At 42.5% G+C, this 21,619-nt stretch overlaps 1 protein-coding gene across 1 annotated transcript in view; it reads left to right on the forward strand.

Moving 5' to 3' along the window:
- Window positions 1–21,619, forward strand: part of ITSN1 (intersectin 1) — a 412,894-nt gene that overhangs the window by 376,294 nt on the left and 14,981 nt on the right. Inside the window, exons 32-37 of the mRNA XM_033949572.1 lie at window positions 844–1,027; window positions 2,766–2,864; window positions 7,976–8,143; window positions 17,180–17,392; window positions 20,031–20,152; window positions 21,481–21,563. Of these exons, the coding sequence (XP_033805463.1) occupies window positions 844–1,027; window positions 2,766–2,864; window positions 7,976–8,143; window positions 17,180–17,392; window positions 20,031–20,152; window positions 21,481–21,563 (869 nt within the window). The remainder of the gene's footprint in view (window positions 1–843; window positions 1,028–2,765; window positions 2,865–7,975; window positions 8,144–17,179; window positions 17,393–20,030; window positions 20,153–21,480; window positions 21,564–21,619) is intronic.

Genomic DNA, 21,619 nt, shown 5'->3' on the forward strand with positions numbered 1-21,619 from the left:
TAGGAGTTAGGCGCCATTTATAGAATCAGGGCCTTTGTGCATACTAAATAGCAGGTGAAAATGGGTGCATGCTGGTTCCGTGGGCCCGTTGTCAAAAGGATAATAGGTGCGCGCTTGTTCTTTGAAAACTGTTCAACTTATGCATACTACCACAATTAGCTGACTCACCATTCAAGTAAATAAATCTTTCCCCACTTTAAACTCCACACTCAACCAAATACTTGTTGAATGGACTAATACTTTTTCAATGGACATTCAGAATCCACCTTTTCATAATAGAACTGGTGGTGTTAAGTGGTACTCTTCATCATTCCATCATTATATTAGGATTATTGACCTTTTTTTAAAAACTTTTCGTTATTTATTATAAATTAGAATGACTTATCTTTTATCTTTTATAGTTCCTTATCGGTTCCCCTTCCCGACGCGTTTCGCATTTCTTTTTCAATGTCGGGGGAACAAAAGTTAAGTTTAAACTTTTTCCATTTCACTGCTGCCGCTCGCTATCAAAACTTAACACCACCAGTTCTATTATGAAAAGGTGGATTCTGAATGTCCATTGAAAAAGTATTTGGTTGAGTGTGGAGTTTAAAGTGGGTTAACTTATGCATATACATTATTTCACAATTTATGCCCTCTCTATAGAGCAGAAGTACTCGCAGCACCAGGCAGCTGACTCAGCACGTTTCAAAGCAAAACTCTATAGGGAGTTTCCCTTTGAAAATTAATTTACCTCTTTACCCCCAACGTGTTCTATAAGTGTGGCAACTGTTAATCGACGTGCCTGTTTATCAGTGTGTTTGGTTCCTTACGGTTAGCTGAGAGCATCCACTTCTGCCGCAGGGCACTTCGCGTACGCAAAAAGATGTCTGGGGAGAAGATGCCAGTGAAGATGATCGGGGACATCCTGACCGCACAGCTGCCACACATGCAGCCCTACATTCGTTTCTGCAGCTGCCAGCTCAATGGAGCCGCCCTCATCCAGCAGAAAACCGACGAGGCACCAGAATTCAAGGAATTCCTCAAAGTAGGCCATCCAAAAAGTGCAAGGAAGATCTTCTAGAGGAGCTGGAAGGCTATTTCTATATGACTTTAGCTTGGAGCAGGAGAGAAAGAAAAGTGACCTATCTATTTCAGTCTTTTTAGGTGAAGCTGTTGACTCGGAGAGGGAAATTTATCTTTTTTTTTTTTTTTGAAACAAAAAAAAACCCAGGTAGTGCAAATCTTTGTTAAATCTACCCTCTCCCCCCCAAAAAAAAAAGATTTGAAAAACAAGGTAACTGTCACAAAAGAACCCTATAAAATGTGTCTTAAGTAATGACACGTACATTAGAGAATGACACGGTGACAAAATTCATCACCGTTCCCGTCCCCGCGGATAACCGCGGGAAACCATCTTCATGTCATTTTTTAAGGAGAGAGGGAAGAATCAGAGTATAATTGGGCACAACCACTGACCCGCAAGCTTTGCTTTGAAGAATGCTGGTGTAGAAGGACCGAGGTTGAAATAGACACTACAGAATGACAGTCTCTGGTATCCAGAGCAGATATTGTGATGTCATAATGCCTCATTCCACCAGTGCCTAAGAACCAATCATATCAGTGATGTCACAATGGCTTCATTATCCTTGGCTCCCATAAGAATCAGAGTATGAATGGCCACAGCCACTGACCCGCAAGCTTTGCTTTGAAGAATGCTGGTGTAGAAGGACCGAGGTTGAAATAGACACTACAGAATGACAGTCTCTGGTATCCAGAGCAGATATTGTGATGTCATAATGCCTTATTCCATCAGTGCCTAAGAACCAATCACATCAGTGATGTCACAATGGCTTCATTATCCTTGGCTCACATAAGAATCAGAGTATGAATGGCCACAACCACTGACCCGCAAGCTTTGCTTTGAAGAATGCTGGTGTAGAAGGACCGAGGTTGAAATAGACACTAGAAAATGACATGGGATTATTTCCCGCGGTTATCTACGGGGACGGGGACGTTGATGAATTTTGTCACCGTGTCATTCTCTAACGTACATAAACCCCCAAATTCTGTATATAGCACCAAACGTGCCATGTGCAAATTGGTGTGGACAGCCAATTTGTGGGCACAATATAATTTTTTAGTAAGGCCAGTCAGCACTGGTAATTGGCAATTAATGCCTCATAACTAATGTTAATTAACACTAATTAGAAGTCTCATGCTCAACTTGGTAAGCACATTCTATGAAGTGGTGCACGTCAGTTCTAATACATGAATCTGCAAATGGGACAAGGCCAGGGAAGGAGCACGTGGGTGGACCATGGGCATTCCTAAAAGTTAAGCGCACTGGTGTAGAATACGGCCAATCAGGGCAAAACTTAGGGGCAGGTATTTAGGCCTTGGGTGTACCTAAATGGAATCCAGACACACAGCGTTGCCTTGTATTCCACATCTGGCATTTATTTGATATACTGCAGATCAAGTGGTTTACAATAGATGAAGGAATAAGGAATTAAATAAACAGGGAAAGGTACAGGAGGAAGCCTAGGTTACAATCATACATTTAAGATAATATTATATAAAACACAGTAAATGGGGAAGGTAGAAAACGAACAGACAGGACAGTGACTAAGGCAGAGATGCATTGATCTTTCACACCTGGGATCGCAGCTTTTTCCAACCTAGAAACTGCTTGGTGATCTCCATCTCTGACTATCTATACTGCTATCATTTGTTTTGAAATCATTTCTACAGACTAACCAATCTCTCTTTCCCTCATAACTCAGAGGTTAGCTATGGATCCTCGTTGTAAAGGAATGCCTTTGTCTAGCTTCCTGCTAAAACCTATGCAAAGGGTCACCAGATACCCCTTAATAATAAAAAATGTAAGTATCTTTTCGTCTTTATGGCTACGTCCTCTAGGGGTGGCTCTAGATACTGAGTATTAATATGAGCCGTCGGGCGATTGTTTCGTTTTTCTTACAGTTCATTAGTTCCTTTATTGGGATTCATTAATTGCATTTGCGGTGTCCAGCGAATATAATTCAATATAAAACTTACAATTTTGTTAGCAGCATAACAGTAGTAAAAAGATCAAATGTAAACATAAATACAATTAATGAGATAAACTCAAAATCATCAAATTGAAACTTAATAACAGGACTACCCATGAAACAGTTTACAAAATATACTTATTAACAGCACTGAAATTCAAATTAGAGATATAATATAATGTCAGCATAATACGTATGAAACGGTTCATAGACAACAACGCGGAAGACAAAGGCGCGCGCCGACAACTGAGCGCAAGACGGAAGCGTGTGCCGAAGAAAATTACTGTTTTTAGGGGCTCCAACGGGGGGTTTTGTTGAGGAGCACCCCCAGTTTACTTAATACAAATCGCGCCGGCGTTGTGGGGGGTTTGGGGGGTTGTAACCCCCCACATTTTACTGTAAACTTAACTTTTTCCCTAAAAACAGAGAAAAAGTGAAGTTTTCAGTAAAATGTGGGGGGTTACAACCCCCCAAACCCCCCACAACGCGGCGCGATGTGTATTAAGTAAAGTGGGGAGGTTCCCCCCACGCCCACCTGTTGGAGCCCTAAAAACAGTAATTTTCTTTGGCGCGTGCTGCGCTCAATTGTTTGCTCGCGCCTTTGTCCCGGCGCGCTTTTGACCTGATACCGTATGAAACACCTAATAAGCTCACATCAGAACATAGCTATGACACAAATGCTATTCTGTGATACAGCTTATCATATAGCCAAGGGGCCAAGTGTAGATATTAGATGGGGACACGATGGGTGGTACAGAGTCCGTCGGGATAAACAGATGGAAGGCTAAACTCAAGGCAATTTGTTTATACAGTTGAACAAGATCTAAGGAACAGATTTAGTTACAGTGTGTGTTTAGCAAACTACACTTCTCCCTCCGTATTCACTGTGATAGGGGATTAACAGAATCGCAAATGCAGAAAAACCGCAAATAACTTTTTCATATGTTATTCACTGTGTTCTATTAAAAACCATCGTGAAGATGGTGAAACCGCGAATAACATGGTGGGAGGCTTGGCCTGTTCCTGAAGGAGAGGCAAAACACGGTGAAGAAAGTGCTGGGAATCGGCGATTTTTCTCTGTAAACGCTTGGAATCAGCGATTTCTCTATGCAAGCTGACGTAATTTGGAGGGGAGGAGCCAGCAAGCTAAAAACTGTGAATAATCGAAACCATGAATGCTGAAATCGTGAATACGGAGGGAGAAGTGTAGTCCTGGTGCAGAATGAGTATATAGTCAGTCACCCCATCTATTAAAGGCTTGGGTGAAGAGCCAGGCTTTCACCTGCTTCCTGAAGTAGAAGTAGTCCCTCTGGGAGTAAATTCCAGAGCCTGGGGGCTACTCCTTGGAAAGTTCACTGGCAAATATCATATTGCACAATTTCTTTTGGGTTTTTTGTTTTTTTTTTATTAGTTTTTTTTAATGTATCCATAAACAAAAACAATACAAGATTTGGAAATAAAAGGAAAAATTCAAAACATATCAATTACGATAATTAGATTCCATCAAGCCCACATAGCACAATTTCTTTTGTTGGGGGTATTGATAGTGATGTTCCTTGAGAGGACCTCAGAGATGTGCAAAAGGAAAGATTTAATAATCAGAGGAAATGCATATTTTTTTGTTCATCTATCCCTATTTCTGGTCCAAACCAGTGCTGGGATCTGGCAAAACAAGTCTCCATTTGCATCACCTCCATTTGTTTCTTGGTGGTCATTTTAGAAGTCTTGCACAACATCTAAACATGTAAATATCAGTATTTACACATGTACATTCAGTGGCGTAATAAGGTGGGTAGGGGGGGTGTCCGCCCCAGGTACATTCTTCCTAAAGGCACAACACCCCTCCTTCTCTCCCCCCTCCCACCTCCTGCTCCTCTCCTTGCCCCTTGCCTTCATTAGCTTTTATACTTCCTCCAAAGTACTCACAAGCTTCTGCAAAGTGCTTGTTTCTGTTTGGGCTTGAAATGAGTGACTGAGGGGCAGTTGTGCTTAGTATCCCAGTACTTAGTATAGCCGTTAAAAAGTAAAAATATACCTTTCAAAACTTTGCTCCTGTCTGTGTAGAACTAAGGCCAGTGCTGGGCAGAATTGTACACTCCGTGTCCTGTATATGGCAATCCAGTTTAAGATGGGTTGGAGAGTGTTTCAGTGGTAATTCCAGCAATTGGAACATGAGGACAGTGCCAGTCTTTTAAAACTCTGTGTCCTGAAAATGATAAGATGGATTCAGATAGGCTGGAGTGGCTTTTGACAACAACTCCAAAGGTTGGAATCCAAGGATAGTGCTAGGCGGACATCTATGGTCTATGGGCCGGATTCCCAAAACATACTGTGCTCTTAACAGTGATCGCTAAACCGGTTTAGAGTGCCAGTATTTTACCAGACAATTTATCAGAACGGCCTCTTACGAGCTTCCTAGCAGTCTCTGACTCTGCCATGCAAATATAGTACAACGAGGTCATTAATATTAAAATGGGCTCACCAGTATTTAAAGGAGCATTCTGGGTGATTCTCTATCATCGCTGGGTGATTCCCTAACCTTGTTGTGCCACATTTGCAGGCAAACTTTTCCGACAGGGTCTGAGCTGTCATAGCCTTACTTTCTGGTCAGTGCTTTAGCGCTGATTGGCTCAGGCACTAACAGGAAAGTAAGGCTTGACAGCTCAGACCCTCCCCCTTGCACCCCGTAAATTAAAAACAAACAAACCCCAAATTGAAGGATGGCAGGAGGTATGCCCACTCCCTCCCACTGCTGGTGATCCCTGACAATCCCAACAGGAGGGATGCCCAATACCCCCCTTCCCGACAATCCCAGCAGGAGAGATGCTCACTTCCTCCCACCGCTGATGATCCTCACTTCCCTGAGAGCCTCTCTGACTGGCCCAGGGGCAATAGGAGGGGCCTTAAGCGCCTGGGCCAATCAGCGCCTTAGCCCTCCCCCCCATGCATCCCAGGATGCACCGGGAAGGGGAAGGCCTGCCATTTTGAAGAGGTGAGCCAGCGGAGAGAGTAGGCATCTCTCCGGTCGACATTCATCGGAAAGGTATGGGGAGGTGGCAGGGGGGCAGGGGATCCCAGAAGCAGGAGGGAGTGGGCATACCTCTTGCCTCTTGCTGTTACCTCTTGCTGATGATCCTCACTTCCCTGAGAGCCTCTCTGACTGGCCCAGGGGCAATAGGAGGGGCCTTAAGCGCCTGGGCCAATCAGCGCCTTAGCCCTCCCCCCCATGCATCCCAGGATGCACCGGGAAGGGGAAGGCCTGCCATTTTGAAGAGGTGAGCCAGCGGAGAGAGTAGGCATCTCTCCGGTCGACATTCATCGGAAAGGTATGGGGAGGTGGCAGGGGGGCAGGGGATCCCAGAAGCAGGAGGGAGTGGGCATACCTCTTGCCAGGGGAATTGGGGGGTGAGGAACACTGGCAGCAGAAGGGAGTGGTCATCCCTCCTACCGGAAGTGTCGGGGCACTGTCGGTGGTGAGGGGGGCGTGTTGGTGGGGGATGCTAGGGATCCCAGTGGCAGCGGCAGCATCAAAAGGGAGTGCGTAGCCCTCCTGCTGATCCTGTACAGGACGTTGGGGGAGTCTGGGTAACAGTGGGCGAGGTGGGAGGGGGGGGACTCTTTATTTTGTGCTATTCTCCCAGCTGAGCCAGAAGGACTCAGGGAGGTCTGCGGCTCAGTTGATCAGGGTAGGGAGAGCAACTTTGACAGGAGGGAGAAACTGTGCTTAGCAATTGCTCTTCTGAACAATCGCTAGGTACAATTCCTCCCACTCTTTATTGGTGATTCTCTGCACAATATAATTTGCATGCTATTATGGTAAGAATCTCCCGTCAAGTAAAAGTCGCTTCCACTACGGACACTACATCGACTCGCCGGATTTTATTGGCGAGTTTTCAGAATCTTTCTCTATGTCCCATAAATTCCAAAGAAAGACCATGGTCAAGTATCTGATATCACATTCATTGTTGGTTTAATCTTGAATTGATGATGAACGTGACTGCCCAACAGTCACGCTCATCATCAATTATCTCTTTATCTGCTAGCTCATTTTCAAAACACTTAGACACACAAAGTACTATTGTAACCTATGGAACTTTGTGTGTCTAAGTTCTTTGAAAATATGTCTCCAAGTTTACTACGTTGCTATACTAGCTGTATTTATGCATACAATTGCCGGAACTATGGCTCTAATCCCTAAAGGGCCAGATATTCAAAAGGATTTGTCCAGGCAGGAAAGACTCTCGTGATTGCTTAAATCACATCTAGCACCTCAGGAGGGGATGTTTATTTATTTATTCAAATTTTCTATATCATTCTTCCAGGGGAGTTCAGCGACACCTAACAGGCCAGTGTTACTGAATATCCCCTCTGACCACAAGCACGGACAGAATGGTCAGGAGCTGAGTGGCCTTGGAGGTTATGTTGGCGTCAACAATATTCAGGGCCAATGCCTGCCTAGATAACCGGGCAAGTATTAGTCCTAACTCGACCTGATTGTCTGTGTGAGTATGGCACGGAATATTGTCCAAAGCGGCATAACTTCCAGGTATCACCACTGACCTGGATATTCACTGTCAATGCCCAGACATGGCCTGGCCATTGAATATCTGAGTCTAACTTAGCTATCAGCAGTCAGTGTTTAAAAAGAATGTTCACCATTGCATGCTGACTATTAGCTTAATAGTTCCAGCACTTCCTTATATAATCACCAGCGCTGCTAAAAACGCTAACATGGCTTTGTAAAGGAGGGGGTTAAATACTTCTGTAGAAGATGCTTCAATTAGTCTCACTGGTAGACCATTCCAGAACGTAAATGCCTATAGACTATGAACATTTCACTTTAGTAAATGTCACCTGCCTCTCTGATTCTGTGAGCTTTTTCTGTCTCTCTATGAGTCTCTTACATAATTAGGTACGGCAATTGATTGGTGTCCTCTTTGTAGATAATAGAAAATACTCCTGAGAACCACCCAGACCACAGTCATCTAAGGCAGGCACTGGAGAAAGCAGAGGAGCTGTGCTCCCAGGTCAACGAAGGGGTGCGGGAGAAGGAGAATTCGGACAGACTGGAGTGGATCCAGGCACACGTGCAGTGTGAGGCCTTATCTGAGGTATGGTCTGCTGCAATCTTACACTGAGCCTATAATTTGATATCAGGAGAGAGCACTAATCTGGGCCTAAAACACTCATAGCAGTACTTCTTTGATGTAATAATTTTGCTAAGGTCTTGATCTGAATTGTGGGGGTTTTTTCCATATCTGTTCAAACTCCTGGCCAATCTTCATTGGCTCCCAGTGATTTCCAGAGTCCAATTCAAATGCTCTTGCCTGGCTTTTAAGATTATTCACGGCATCCTTCCTTCCCTAATCCCACTTTCTTTCAACTCCTCGTGCCCTGACTCCACCAGGACCGCCCATAAATTAAAACTATCCTTCCCCTCCCTACATGGTATTCTGCACGTAGGCAAACTGGGAAAATCACTTCTTTTCAAAATCACAGGTCTCTGGAATGACCTTACTATCCCGCTGCGGAACCTGAGCTCCCTCCATTTATTCCGCAAGCAACTAAAAACCTGGCTCTTCTCTAACATGTAATTTCTTTTCCCTTACTTTTCCACTCGATTTATAAACTTATGTAAACCTTTTCCTACCCTTTCTCATTTTTAAGTTCTTGTAAACCGTGCCGAGCTCTACTTCCGTGGAGATGATGCGGTATATAAACTTAAGGTTTAGTTTAGTTTAGTTTAGTTTAAGATGAAAAGACAGTTCTAAGAAATCTTGTAAGTAGTAGTAGCAGTGGTTATTCACTGCAAAATACTGAAACAAAGGGTCACCACTATGATAGAGAGCTGACTGGACAAACTAATTATGCCAAGCAGTGCAGCCAAACATCCTTCTGGCCTTAGCCACTGCCTTATCACATTGAAATTCTCAGACACTTATCACCCCAAGGTCCTTTTCCTGATCCTATTACATGCAGCAAATATGGATTTCTCCACCCCAAATGCATCACTGCTTTTCTTAGGTATCAATTTAGTTTCACTTTAGGGGAATGTCTCCAAATGGAACTAAATGAAAATAACAATCTTTGCAACCACAAATCATTCAGTAAGAAACCCAGGTCAAGGTGACATGGAGAAAAGGACCTCAGTAGATCCCTCAAACAAAAAGCCTCAATGGTTAACAGTTTAAGGCAAGAGGGAACATATCATAGGCCAAAAATCTCCAAAACTCCTGCACTTAGCTTTCTATCGAGGTATACTGAAATGGATGTAGCTTTGTTCCATATCACGATAAACCGTTTGAAGACATAGCTAAGTGCTATTTCCTTCATTCATTTGCTGGGGAGGCTTGGTTATTACAGAGTTCCACGCTGTTCTAGTGAACTAATCATATTTGGGTTTTCAAATAAATTGATTTTGAAGTGTTTATTATCACTGTTTGATTTATGCACACTGGCATGCCCTATGATGGTGTGTGGCTGGAAGTGAATTAAATCTGAATCAGCTCTTGTTCTTAAGCACTGAAGTGGTTACACCAGTGGTCTCAAACTCATGGCCTGGGGGCCACATGCGGCCCACCAGGTACTATTTTGAGGCCCTCAGTATGTTTATCATAATCACAAAAGTAAACTAAAAGAGTTAATTGATCATGTCTATTTAGCTATAAATGACAATATTATTATTAAGACTTAGCCAAAAAGAAAGATTTATAAACTATAATGAGTTTTACCTCATGCAAAATTGTCATTTCTTTAATAAGACATTAACTATTTTTTCTTAGGCCCTCCAAGTACCTACAAATCCAAAATGTGGCCCTGCAAAGGGTTTGAGACCACTGGGTTACACTGTTGCACTCCTTATTGCTTACTCCCTCACACCAAGGTCATGTCTTAATCACTGTTAATACAGTGGTACTTTGGTTTGTGAGCATAATTCGTTCCAGAAGCATGCTCGTAATCCAAAGTGCTCGTATATCAAAGCGAATTTCCCCATAGGAAGTAATGGAAACCCAGATGAATCATTCCACATCCCAAAAAGTGGCTGGGTAAGATGTAAATATTCCTCAACATAAGCATCTATATTAGATATGCCTCTTCCTCCTCTTTCATTTTCTCATAACATTCATGCATCCATCACCAAGTCAGAGGGAAAGCTCCAAAACCGGCTGCCAGGGACCAAGAGAAGACCAGGTTTAAGGTAGACATGGAAGGGCGTGGGGTAAGGGGGAGGGGAGGGTAGTGGAGTGTGTACCAAAGAGGCGAGGGAGAGCTAGATGGGAGTTGCGCTCACCAACATGCGTGCGTGACACACGCGTACGCGATCATTTAGCGAAACAACGCTCATTTACCGAGTTAAAAATTAAGAAAGTGTTTTGCTTGTCTTGCAAAACACTCGCAAACCGCGTTACTCGCTATCCATTATTATAAGAGTGAAGTGTGTTACAGTTGGCCTTCTGTCTTGACCTATTGACTACAGCTGCTCTTGTTTGGTGTCTTTTGAAGGAAGTACCTTTGGTAGCATTTGAGATATTTTTGATTTATTTCGCCACAGAAGTCTGCCACAATAGGCAGATGACCAAGCCACCTCGTGGTTGGGCCAGCCCTGTGTGGAACCTAGCATTACTTTGAATTATTCTTCTCTATTTACATCGCTTTTTACTCGTTCACATTAAATTTCACCTGCCATTTTCTTCGGATGTCCAAGGCGTACACTGAATTGCTTTGACATTTGATTTCCGTAGTGTGGTGCAAGCATTAATCGTGAGTAGGGTGGATTATTGTAATTCACTATACCTGGGAGTTACTAAAGGAAAGATGAGAGCACTGCAGATGTTGACTAATTCTGCTGCAAGATTGATAACTGGGGTCTCAAGAATGACTCGTATAACTCCAGTGCTGAAACAATTGCATTGGTTACCCATCTGCCAAAGAGTGCATTTTCAGATTCTCTCAACCATACATCAGATCTTATATCATGTTTCTCTGATAGTACAGGGGTTTTACTCAAACATACTCAAACTATCTTTCCCCTCGTTAAAAGGTGTCATGTATGCAAGTAAATTAAGGAAATCTCTTTTCTTCAAATTCACTGAGCTTTGGAATAACCTCCCTGCCCCGCTGCGGAACCTAGGCTCATTCCAATTATTCCAAAAGCATCTGAAAACCTGGCTTTTCTCCAAAACGTAAAGCTATCCATTGAAAATGTAAAGCTAGCTATCCTCTTCATAACCTCTAATTTCTTATTATGTCCTTCCCTCATTTATTGAATTACCTGTAAACCGTGCCGAGTTCTATCTTTATGGAGATGATGCGGTATACAAACTTAAAGTTTAGTTTTGTTTCTCTTCTTCTTTTTTTTTTCTCTCTCTCTTTTTTTCTCTCTCTCTCTCTCTTTTTTCTCTCTTTCTTTGTGTCTCTTTTTTTCTCTCTCTCTTCCTCTCTATTTTTTCTCTTTCTCATTCTCATTAAAAGGCGTCATGTATGCAGGTAAATTAAGGAAATTTATTTTCTTCAAATTCACTGAGCTTTGGAATAACCTCCCTGCCCCGCTGCGGAACCTAGGCTCATTCCAATTATTCCGAAAGCATCTGTAAACCTGTCTTTTCTCCAAAACGTAAAGCTATCCATTGAAAATGTAAAGCTAGCTATCCTCTTCATAACCTCTAATTTCTTATTATGTCCTTCCCTCATTTATTGTATTACCTTAAACCGTGTCGAGCTCTATCTTTATGGAGATGATAGGGTATACAAACTTAAGGTTTAGTTTAGTTTAGTTTTTAAAAATTTACCAACCCAGGAAATGTTTGAGATTAGAAAATAGTAGGAAACTGAGTTTAGAGGGTAAGATGTCAATCTCTCATGTTAGGATTGGGGCAACAATGCTGTCTGTGGCAGGCGCTAAGCTCTGGATTGCGCTGCCTGGTATTCAGTGATTTTGTGCTGGTAGGATGAATTTCAAGAAAATGTTGAAAATGCAACTTCAGTAAAATCTTGGATTGCAAGTAACTTGGTTTGCAAGTGTTTTGCAAGACAAGCAAAACATTTGATTAAATTTTAACTTGATATACAAGCAAAGTCTTGCAATACAAGTACATACAGTATACACACATCACAACTGAGCCGATGGTTCTTCTCTGATGCTGCAGGTGTGTAGTGATTGTTCTAAACGAGCGAGGTCTTGCAATACGAGTATATACGATATACATGCGTCACATCATCACGACTGAGCCAATGGTTCTTCTCTCTCTGACACTGCGGGAGTGTAGTGACCGTTCTAAACAAGCGAGGTCTTGCAATACAAGTACGTACGATATACATGCGTCACATCATCACGACTGAGCCGATGGTTCTTCTCTTTCTCTGACACTGCGGGAGTGTAGTGACTGTTCTAAACGAGCGAGGTCTTGCAATACAAGTACGTATAGTATTTTGTATTAAAGTTTTTGGGTTGTGGAACGAATCGTCTGAGTTTCCATTATTTCCTATGGGGAAATTCGCTTTGATATACGAGTGCTTTGGATTACAAGCATGCTTCTGGAACGAATTATGCTCTCAAACCAAGGTTTTATTGTATTTGTTTTTGGGTTTGTTTTTTTTTATTTCTAATTATACATCAAAATTTACAAGAATACATCTTGCTCCATTAAACACAGGGAGGAAAAAACACAAATCAAGAATATTGAAAATCAATCTTACAATAATATATTCTTTATCCCCTTCTTAGACCACTCTACTGGGGGGATGGTCAAGCAATGATTTATGAGAGAAAATTAAAAGAGGAATTTAGTTAAAACAAATAGGCTTAATGTATCTAAACCAGTGTGCCGCAGGGCCGCCATCAGGGCAGTACTACCAGTCCTGCATTCAGGGGCCCGGAGCGGACAGGGGGCCCGAGGCAGGGGTGCCAGTAGCTCGCCAAGGCAAAGTGAGTCGATCACCCAGGACTCACTTTGTCTTGGCGATCTAATCTATCGAGCCGATAAGTCTTCTTCTCCCCGACGTCAATTCTGCAGTCGGAGAGGAAGTTCGGGCCAGCCAATCGCTGCCTGGCTGGGCGGAACTTCCTCTCCGATTGCAGAATTGACGTCAGGGAGAGCATGCGTCGGCGTCGGCTTTGGGGCCTGTTATCCATTGGTGGGTCCTGTTCCCCGATGGCAGCGGCAGTGGCAGTGGCTTGGGGCACGGCAGGGAGAAAGAAAGAAAGGGGGCAGGCAGGGAAACAGAAGGAAAGAAGAGAAACAGAAAAAAAGAAAGAAAGGTCAGGGAGAGAGGAAGAAAAAGTTGGGGGAGGGAATGAGGTGTGGAGGAGAGAAAGCATACAGGCTGATAGAAGGGAAGAAAGATTGGATGCACAGTCAGAAGAAGAAAGTGCAACCAGAAATCACCAGACAAGGTAGGAAAAATGATTTTATTTTAAATTTAGCAAAGTGGAGGCAGTATTACCACAGTTTTCAAAGGAATTTGCCCAAATAACTTAATAGTTAACTGGGTAAATTCCCAGAGATGAAAACTTCTCTTCACTTACTATGCACAGTTCTGAATTTATATCTGCTGTCTATATTTTACAATATGGTCACCTTTTACTAAACCGCAATAGTGGTTTTTAGCGCAGGGAGCCTATGAGCGTCAAGAGCAGCGCTGGGCATTCAGCACAGCTCCCTGCGCTAAAAACTGCTATTGTGGTTTAATAAAAAGGATGGAGGGTATATTTGTCTATTTTTGTATGCTATAAAAACCAAATACAGAGAGAGACTGAGAGCTGTTGACGAAGAGCTACGTGTGTGTCTTTCTTCGATTCCAGCCAGAATGTCAGCTTTGTGTTCAGCCAAACAGGCCCAGGTTTCGCACTGAATAAAGTATTTTATAATTTTTCACTATTCTGTTTACTTAATATTTCATAATAAAGTAATTATAAAATACTTTCTTTGTGTTTATTTGATTCCTATTCAAGAGAATTACTTTATATATAGTCAATATAGGCACAGAGTTAAATTTTTTAACATTTTCTAATGGTGGTGTGCCTCGTGATTTTTTTCATGAAACAAGTGTGCCTTTGCCCAAAAAAGGTTGAAAAACACTGATCTAAACAACTGCTTTACTTCCATTATCCCTCATTCCCTGATGATCTTCTTAACATCTAAGAATTCCTTCAGATGATTTGGAGAGAAAAATGTATATTTAACTCCTAAATACCTAACCAAACATTTATAGGGATATGCTAAAAGAAACGTTGCTCCTAATTTAATAGTCTCTTGATGCATAGATAGAAATTCTTTCCTCTGTTCTTGGGTGGTCTTAGCGACGTCGGGATAAATCCAGATTTTCTGTTCCCCAAATAGTTTTTGTGAATTTTTAAAGAACAATTTCATAATCATATTTACATCTTGCTCAAATACAAATGATACTAAGAGGGCTGCTCTATCAGTGTCAGCTGTTATTGTTTGTTCAAGAAGAGCAGTCACATTAGCAAAGTCTATTTCATTTTTTTTTCTTTTTCCTTCTTTCATTCCCATTTCCGTTTTCACCTTCTTTTCTTCTGGGAATCTTCTTATTTGGTAGATAGTAAATTTTATTTATTGGAGGAATGCAGTTTGAAGAAATGTTTTACTGTATTTGTTAATGCCTTCCTATGGTAATACCTTTTGGTGTTTGTTAATTCTTTCCTGGAATTCTCAGTGGCGTACCTAGGGTATGTGGCACCCGGAGCCCATCATTTTTTGACACCCCCTCATCTATATGAAAAATATGACTTTTAGTAACAATCCACATATCGCACAACAAGAGTGTACCTAAGAAAAGGCAGCATCTTAAACACTGCAGTGAGCACTAGAACACCAACACATACATTGTAAAACTAAACAAGCCAGATCCCGCACAGTCAATTGATCCTGTAGTCAATGCCAACTGAAAACTATGTTCTTTTCATACACACAGAACAGAGATACACCCTCGCCCAATATGGAATAATCACAAACTAAAAATAGAAATATGTAGACAAAAGTTAAACTGAACCGCCAAGAAACCAGACCCTGGATACAATGCAACACCACAAAAACAGTAACACATGTCCTCTAATATAGTGCAAAATATAAAGACAGTAGATGTAAATTTGAAAAAACTGATACATAACAATCACCACTTTACAAATTAACAAATAAAAATAAAACAAATAATGAGAAATAAAAAAATACCATTTTATTGGACTAATCCCTGTAAGCTCGGTCCCCATCCCCGCAAACCACCTGATTCCATCCACACAAGCCTTGAATTGTTTATATTAAGGTATAAAAAGAAACAATATTCTGTACAATTGTCAATTTATAAATCAGCGTCTTCTCCCCACTGTCTCTTCCCCATTTCCCTTCAGCGTCCTCAGCCCACTCTCTCTCCACTTTCCTTCAGCGCACGCACATAAAAACAAGCAATTTCATTCTATTCATTCATAGAAATTAAAGTCTAAATAATGCCAGTCACATAACAAAACATGATTTAAAAAAATAATTCCCTGCACAGTCAAGCCTGCAAGGATTACTAGATGTCTTTCAGCAGCTCCCCTCCCTCCCTCCCCCTTACCTTTGTGGCCAAGTCAAAATGATCTACCAACAATAAAATTTAAAAAACACAAAGCACGCTGTACGCAGAGAAAATGTTAATTATCATTTATATTCCGTGGGTTTTTAAAGAGGTCAAGGCAGATGACTTTATGCAATGTCACCTCTGTAACAACTGTAAAAATAGACAAATATTCCCCCTCCCTTTTTACTAAACCGCGATAGCGGTTTTTAGTGCAGGGAGCTGCGCTGAATGCCCCACGCTGCTCTCGATGCTCATAGGCTCCCTGCGCTAAAAACGCTATTGCGGTTTAGTAAAAGGGGGCCATGGTGCAAAATATAGACAGCATATATAAATTCTCAAAACGGACACATTTTGATCATTAAATTGAAAATAAAATCATTTTTCCTACCTTTGGTAATTTCATGAGTCTCTGGTTGCACTTTCTTCTTCTGACTGTGCATCCAGTCTTTCTTCCCTTCTTTCAGCCTGTATGCTTCCTCTCCTCCTGACCTCATTCCCCTCCTCCCAACTTTTTATTCCTCTCTTCCTGTCCTTTCTTTCTTTCTCTCTTCATGCCCCCTTTCTTTTTTTCTGTTTCTCTTCCTGCCCTCTTACTTTCTTTCTCCTTGCCCTCCCCCAAGCCATTGCCAATGTCACTGCCATCGGGGAACAGGCCCCAAAGCCCCCCAAACTCTCCCTACTTCGAGCCGACCAGCATTCCTCTCCCCGATGTCAATTCTGCCATCGGAGAAGAAGGCTGATCAGCCCAAGATCACAATCGATTGGGGGAAATGCTGCCGGGTCCTGCCTTCGCAGAAACTGAAAGTAGGCAGGACCCGGCAGCAAGAAGAGCAAGTGGAAAGCTTCACTGACCTGTCTCCCGCCTTAGCCCGTAGCGAATTTATGCTTCGGGGATCTAACATGTGTGTGCCGGCTTCCCTTCTCTTCCCCCCCCGGACATAACTTCTGGTTTCGGAGGGAAGAGAAGGGAAGCCCACACACACACATTAAAGCCCCGGAGCATAAGTTGCTACGGGCTAAGGTGAAATCTTCAAGCCGGCTTTTTTTTTTTTTTTTGTTGAGCAGCAGCGGAGGAAGCAGAATTTAGCTGGGCGGTCATTTAAATTACCCGGGTGGACCGCCCAGCTGAAAGGCCCTAGGGAGAACACTCAGCTCTCTCCTGTGCACCCCCTTGGGGCGTGCACCCGGGGCGGACTGCCCCCCCCCCCCGTACCCCCACCCGTCCCTAGGTACGCTACTGGGAATTCTATGATATTGTGCTGAGTGGATGAACTTCAAGAATATGTTGAATATGCATCTGACTATTAATGTCTTCCTGTATTAATCCTGTTGAAACCTGACCTGCTACTGTATGTTTATATTTCCTTGGAATTCTGTAATACTGTGCTGGGAAGATGAATTCCAATAACATCTTGAAAATGCATCCAATTACTAATATCTTTCTGTGTTACTCCTGTTGATACCTGTTTACTATTGTTTGTATACGGAGCTTAAGTTGATTTCTATGTAATTTGTAAACCGCATAGTTTATATGCCGTAAATAAATTTTTTCTTTTTTTTTTCTTTTCCAGCAACTGGTGTTTAATTCTGTCACCAACTGCTTGGGACCGCGAAAGTTTCTGCACAGTGGAAAACTTTATAAAGCTAAGAGCAACAAGGAACTCTATGGCTTTCTATTCAATGACTTCCTGCTGCTAACGCAAATCATGAAACCACTGGGATCTTCTGGGCTAGACAAGGTCTTCAACCCCAAATCCAACCTTCAGTACAAAATGTACAAAACTGTGAGTACTGAGTAAAAGCCGCCACGGTACTTTAAAAAAGTTTCAATTAAACAAGGAGAATTAGGAGGAGGTAGGAATCAGATGGATTTCTCTAATATATTACACTCATCTGCTATTGAAATAGAGGGTCGGGCTACCTTATTAGTCTCTCTTGTGTTTCATCAGGATAAGGAAATGTTGCTGAAATTGTACTTTAATTTGAAACACGTAACCTATTTGGGAGAAAGGGTATATATGTTTCCTGATGTCTCAAAATGGACGCAATCTAGAAGAAAAGAATTTGTAACATACCGTGCAAAAGTGATTTCATTAGGGGCAGTTTTTCAGTTAAGATATCCCTGTAAATGTTTGGTTTCCCTTCAGGGAAGTAAATATGTATTTTTTGAACCTGCCCTATTAGGTTTCTTTTTAGAAGGCAAAGGCATCTACACATCCAGATTGAATCATGGTGGGTGTGGTGTTAAAAGATTGGAAGGATGTTAACTGCTCTTTTTCCTAAAGTATGATATTTCCCTGCCCTAAGGGTTTGTTTTCCTTTTCTTGTCTCCTTCTCCTATTGTGGACTCTGTGAGATGAAATATTACTTTTGTGTTAACTTTTTGCTTAGATCAGCTTGTACTGATATTATTGTATTTCAGTATTTCCTTATCATTGTGATGTAATGATAACTTGAAATGATAAATTAAAAAAAAAAAAAAAGCCGCCACGGTATCAGTCATGTAACTTGACCTTACAGGGCTCCCCTGTTAATGAAATATGGGGTCTTCTTAACTTTGGGAGTCTAGGGGAGGGGGGGGAGATGCAAAAAGAGTGAGAGTCCCCTACCCAGATGATGAATGAAAGCTTGAAACCAGTTGGAAGATGCTGATGGAAAGTCATCTCATAAACACGTCAGGAATCAAATCTTTCGTGCAAGCAGAGGGTTTGGGAATTCAGTCTGACTTCTGAAGACAAGCGTAGGTGGAACGTGCAGTCACACCAACTAAGGAGCACTGATGATTTTTAGATGATTGTGTGAACTGCGATGTACTGCAGCCTGTTCATCCGCACTTTATGGTTATTTACCTACATATATGGCCAGAAATATGCCTAAATGGGGGCTTAGAGAATATCAACTAGTGGCAAAGTAATTTGGTAGCCCGTGCTTTGCCCGCAGGTGTACGCATCGGTGAAGTTTGGACAAAGCATGGACGGAGCAAATAGCTTTGCACATAATAAAATACTTCAACATCAATTTCCATAAATTGGCACCTCGTTTTAAGAGCCACAAATGGGCCTGTTTAGCACCAAATCTATAACAGCTTAAAGGTGTGTCTAAGATGTTGAACAATATAAGTCCAAAAATCTGGACTGCTTGGGGATCAGGTCAGCCCGGACACTTAGATTTTCTGGATTCTCAGGCAGTACTTCTAAGATTCAAAGGAGGGGGCCTGAGCCCAAAGAAGAAGGTCCACTCTACCTCCCCCCCCACCCCATACACAGTCCGGCATCTCTTCCTCCACTCCCTGCCTTGCTTGCGGCTCTCCCTCACTCCCCTGCCCTGGTGTAAAGTATTGTACTTGGAGTAAGAAAGCCTTCCTTGGTGTAGCGCTAGTGGCAGCCTTGCTCACAGGCTGCCTCGGGCCTACACTGTGCTTTTTCCCTCTCACCTGCCCTGCCCCTTTGATGCAACTTTCTGTTTTCAGAAGGGCAGGAATGGTTAGAGGGAAAGGCACAATGCAGGCTGGAGGCAGCCTGTATGTAAGGCTGCTGCTAGTACTACACCATGGAAGCCGAGGAGTTGTGCATGGGAGCGAGGGAGAGCCGTGGGCAGGACAGGGAGAGGAAGAAGAGACGCTGGACTGTGCAGAGAGGACATGTAGTCCGAATTCTTGGGCAGTCCAGATGATGCAGTTTGGAAGAGTCCGGATTCTTGGGCAATCCGGATTTCTGATATTCAGATTTTTGGACTTCGATGCTAAAATACTACACAGGGCTGCATCGATGTGATAGGAGCATCTGCTTATGACAAGTCAATGGCTGGCCTAAGCGCACCATGTAATGCACGCAACAGATAGTATTTTATAAGTCAAGCATCATTTGGCAACACCCCCATGCTTTGCCCCCTTGACAGTTTTGCATTAAGCGATTTAGGCAGGGTGTTTATAAAATTAAGTTTCATGTTCTATTAAGTTTCCACAGTTGACATCATGATTGGTTGTGGGTGTCCAGGTCTTGCTGTATCTGAGTAAGTGGAACCGACATTTCAGCTTCCATTCTGTGACTTTCTTCACAATGGCTGAAACATTGGCTCCACAAGAAATCAGAATGAAGTTAATCCTCCTACATTTGTCCTTAAAATCTTGGAAGAGATCAGCTTTCCTCATACAGGACTCTGGGCTCAGGTCCAGGAGCCCATCCTTGCTGATAGTATCCATACAAAGGAGTAGCACAATGGTAAGACCAGAGAAGTCAGGGTTCAAATCCCACCACTCCCACTAACACTCCATGTGACCTTGGTAAATCACTTCACCCTCACATTGCCTCAGGAACCGATGTTAGATTGTAAGCCCTTCTAATGCATGAAAATACCTACTACACTTGAGCATGGGTTAGGAAAATCCAACAATTACCGTACATCTATTTGAATATTTTCCAGCCCATATTCCTGAATGAGGTACTGGTGAAGTTACCCACAGACCCTTCTGGGGATGAGCCCATCTTCCACATTTCCCACATCGACCGTGTCTACACACTCCGTGCAGAAAGCATAAATGAAAGGTAAGAGAAGAACTGCATGTCTGTATTTTCCCTTAAGTCCGCCTGGGCTTCAATCAAAGCAGAAGTGAAAATGCAGCTAAATGATGCTTATTGAACTTGATAAAAACTGCCTTTCTAAAAGCAATCATAAGAACATAAGAATAGCCTTACTGGGTCAGACCAATGGTCCATCAAGCCCAGTAGCCCATTCTCATGGTGGCCAATACAGGTCACTAGTACCTGGCCAAAACCCAAAGAGTAGCGACATTCCAGAACCCCAAAGAGTATCAAGATTCCGGAACCCCAAAGAGTAGCAACATTCCATGCTACCGATCCAGGGCAAGCAGTGGCTTCCCCCAGGTCTTTCTCAATGTCAGACTATGGATTTTTCCTTCAAGAAATTGTCCAAACCTTTCTTATAACCAAGGTTGTTTATAAAGGAAATAAAACACACACAGAAAAGAAAAACAATTTCAATTCAAAAACAGGAGAGAAGTTGAGATCAAAGGTGGGAAAGGGTCAGTCTGACCTCCTTTAGAACAGAACCCACCATAGGGGGGGATTGTTTATACTTTAATATTGTTATTTATGGTTTGCATTGTGATACCAAGGCTGTCTAATAAACAGAATTTAAAAAGAAAGAAAATATGAAAAACATAAAGCAGATAAATATCAACCCCATGAAAATGCAGATAAACAGTTCTGTTATTTCAATGGTTTTTGACATTATTTTTCAACTATTTACATCTTGATCAGTTTAAGGGTGGTGCTTTGGTTGTCAAAACATGGCAGTCATTTCCAAGCTGTATTGCATGATCATCCTACCTGTTTAATGACCGCATGGACTTACAACCAGCTCTCCGACCAGATGGGATTAATTTTTCTGGGGCTCCCACCTTTTTTCTCTGTTCAGACACATTGCTCTTTGTCTCTTCAAAGGCCATCAGCAGCTCTCCCTACACACTGCCGGCGGCTGACCCGGAAGCTTTCCCTCTGATGCAAAACACATCAGAGGGAAGGCCTCTGGGCCAGCCACTGGCAGCATGTAGGGAGAGCTGCCAGTAGCCTTTGAAAAGACAGAGCGCAGTGTGGCTGAACAGAGAAAAAAATGTACACTCCTGCAGGAAACCTGGAAAGGGAGGGGAAGAAATGCTACACAGGCTGGGAAGGGAGGGAAAGAGATTTGGCTAAGTATTGTATCGGTAAGTGATATCTAGCTTTCTGTGCACTGAATAGAATTTCCTCCACTTTTTGGGGTCAGATATCCCTTATCAAGCAGATTTTGATCCACAGGCTGAATTTTCCCGCATTGTCTTTGCTCATTTGACTTCTTCTCTCACCTTTGTAAGGACTGCCTGGGTTCAGAAGATTAAAGCTGCTTCAGAGCTCTACATTGAAACTGAAAAGAAGAAAAGAGAAAAAGCGTACCTAGGTAAAAGTGCAGCAGAGGAGAAACACCTCTTGTGTATAGCTGTGAGAAGGGCAGGA

Source organism: Geotrypetes seraphini, chromosome 6 (assembly GCF_902459505.1).
Source record: "Geotrypetes seraphini chromosome 6, aGeoSer1.1, whole genome shotgun sequence".
NCBI classification, from domain to species: domain Eukaryota; kingdom Metazoa; phylum Chordata; class Amphibia; order Gymnophiona; family Dermophiidae; genus Geotrypetes; species Geotrypetes seraphini.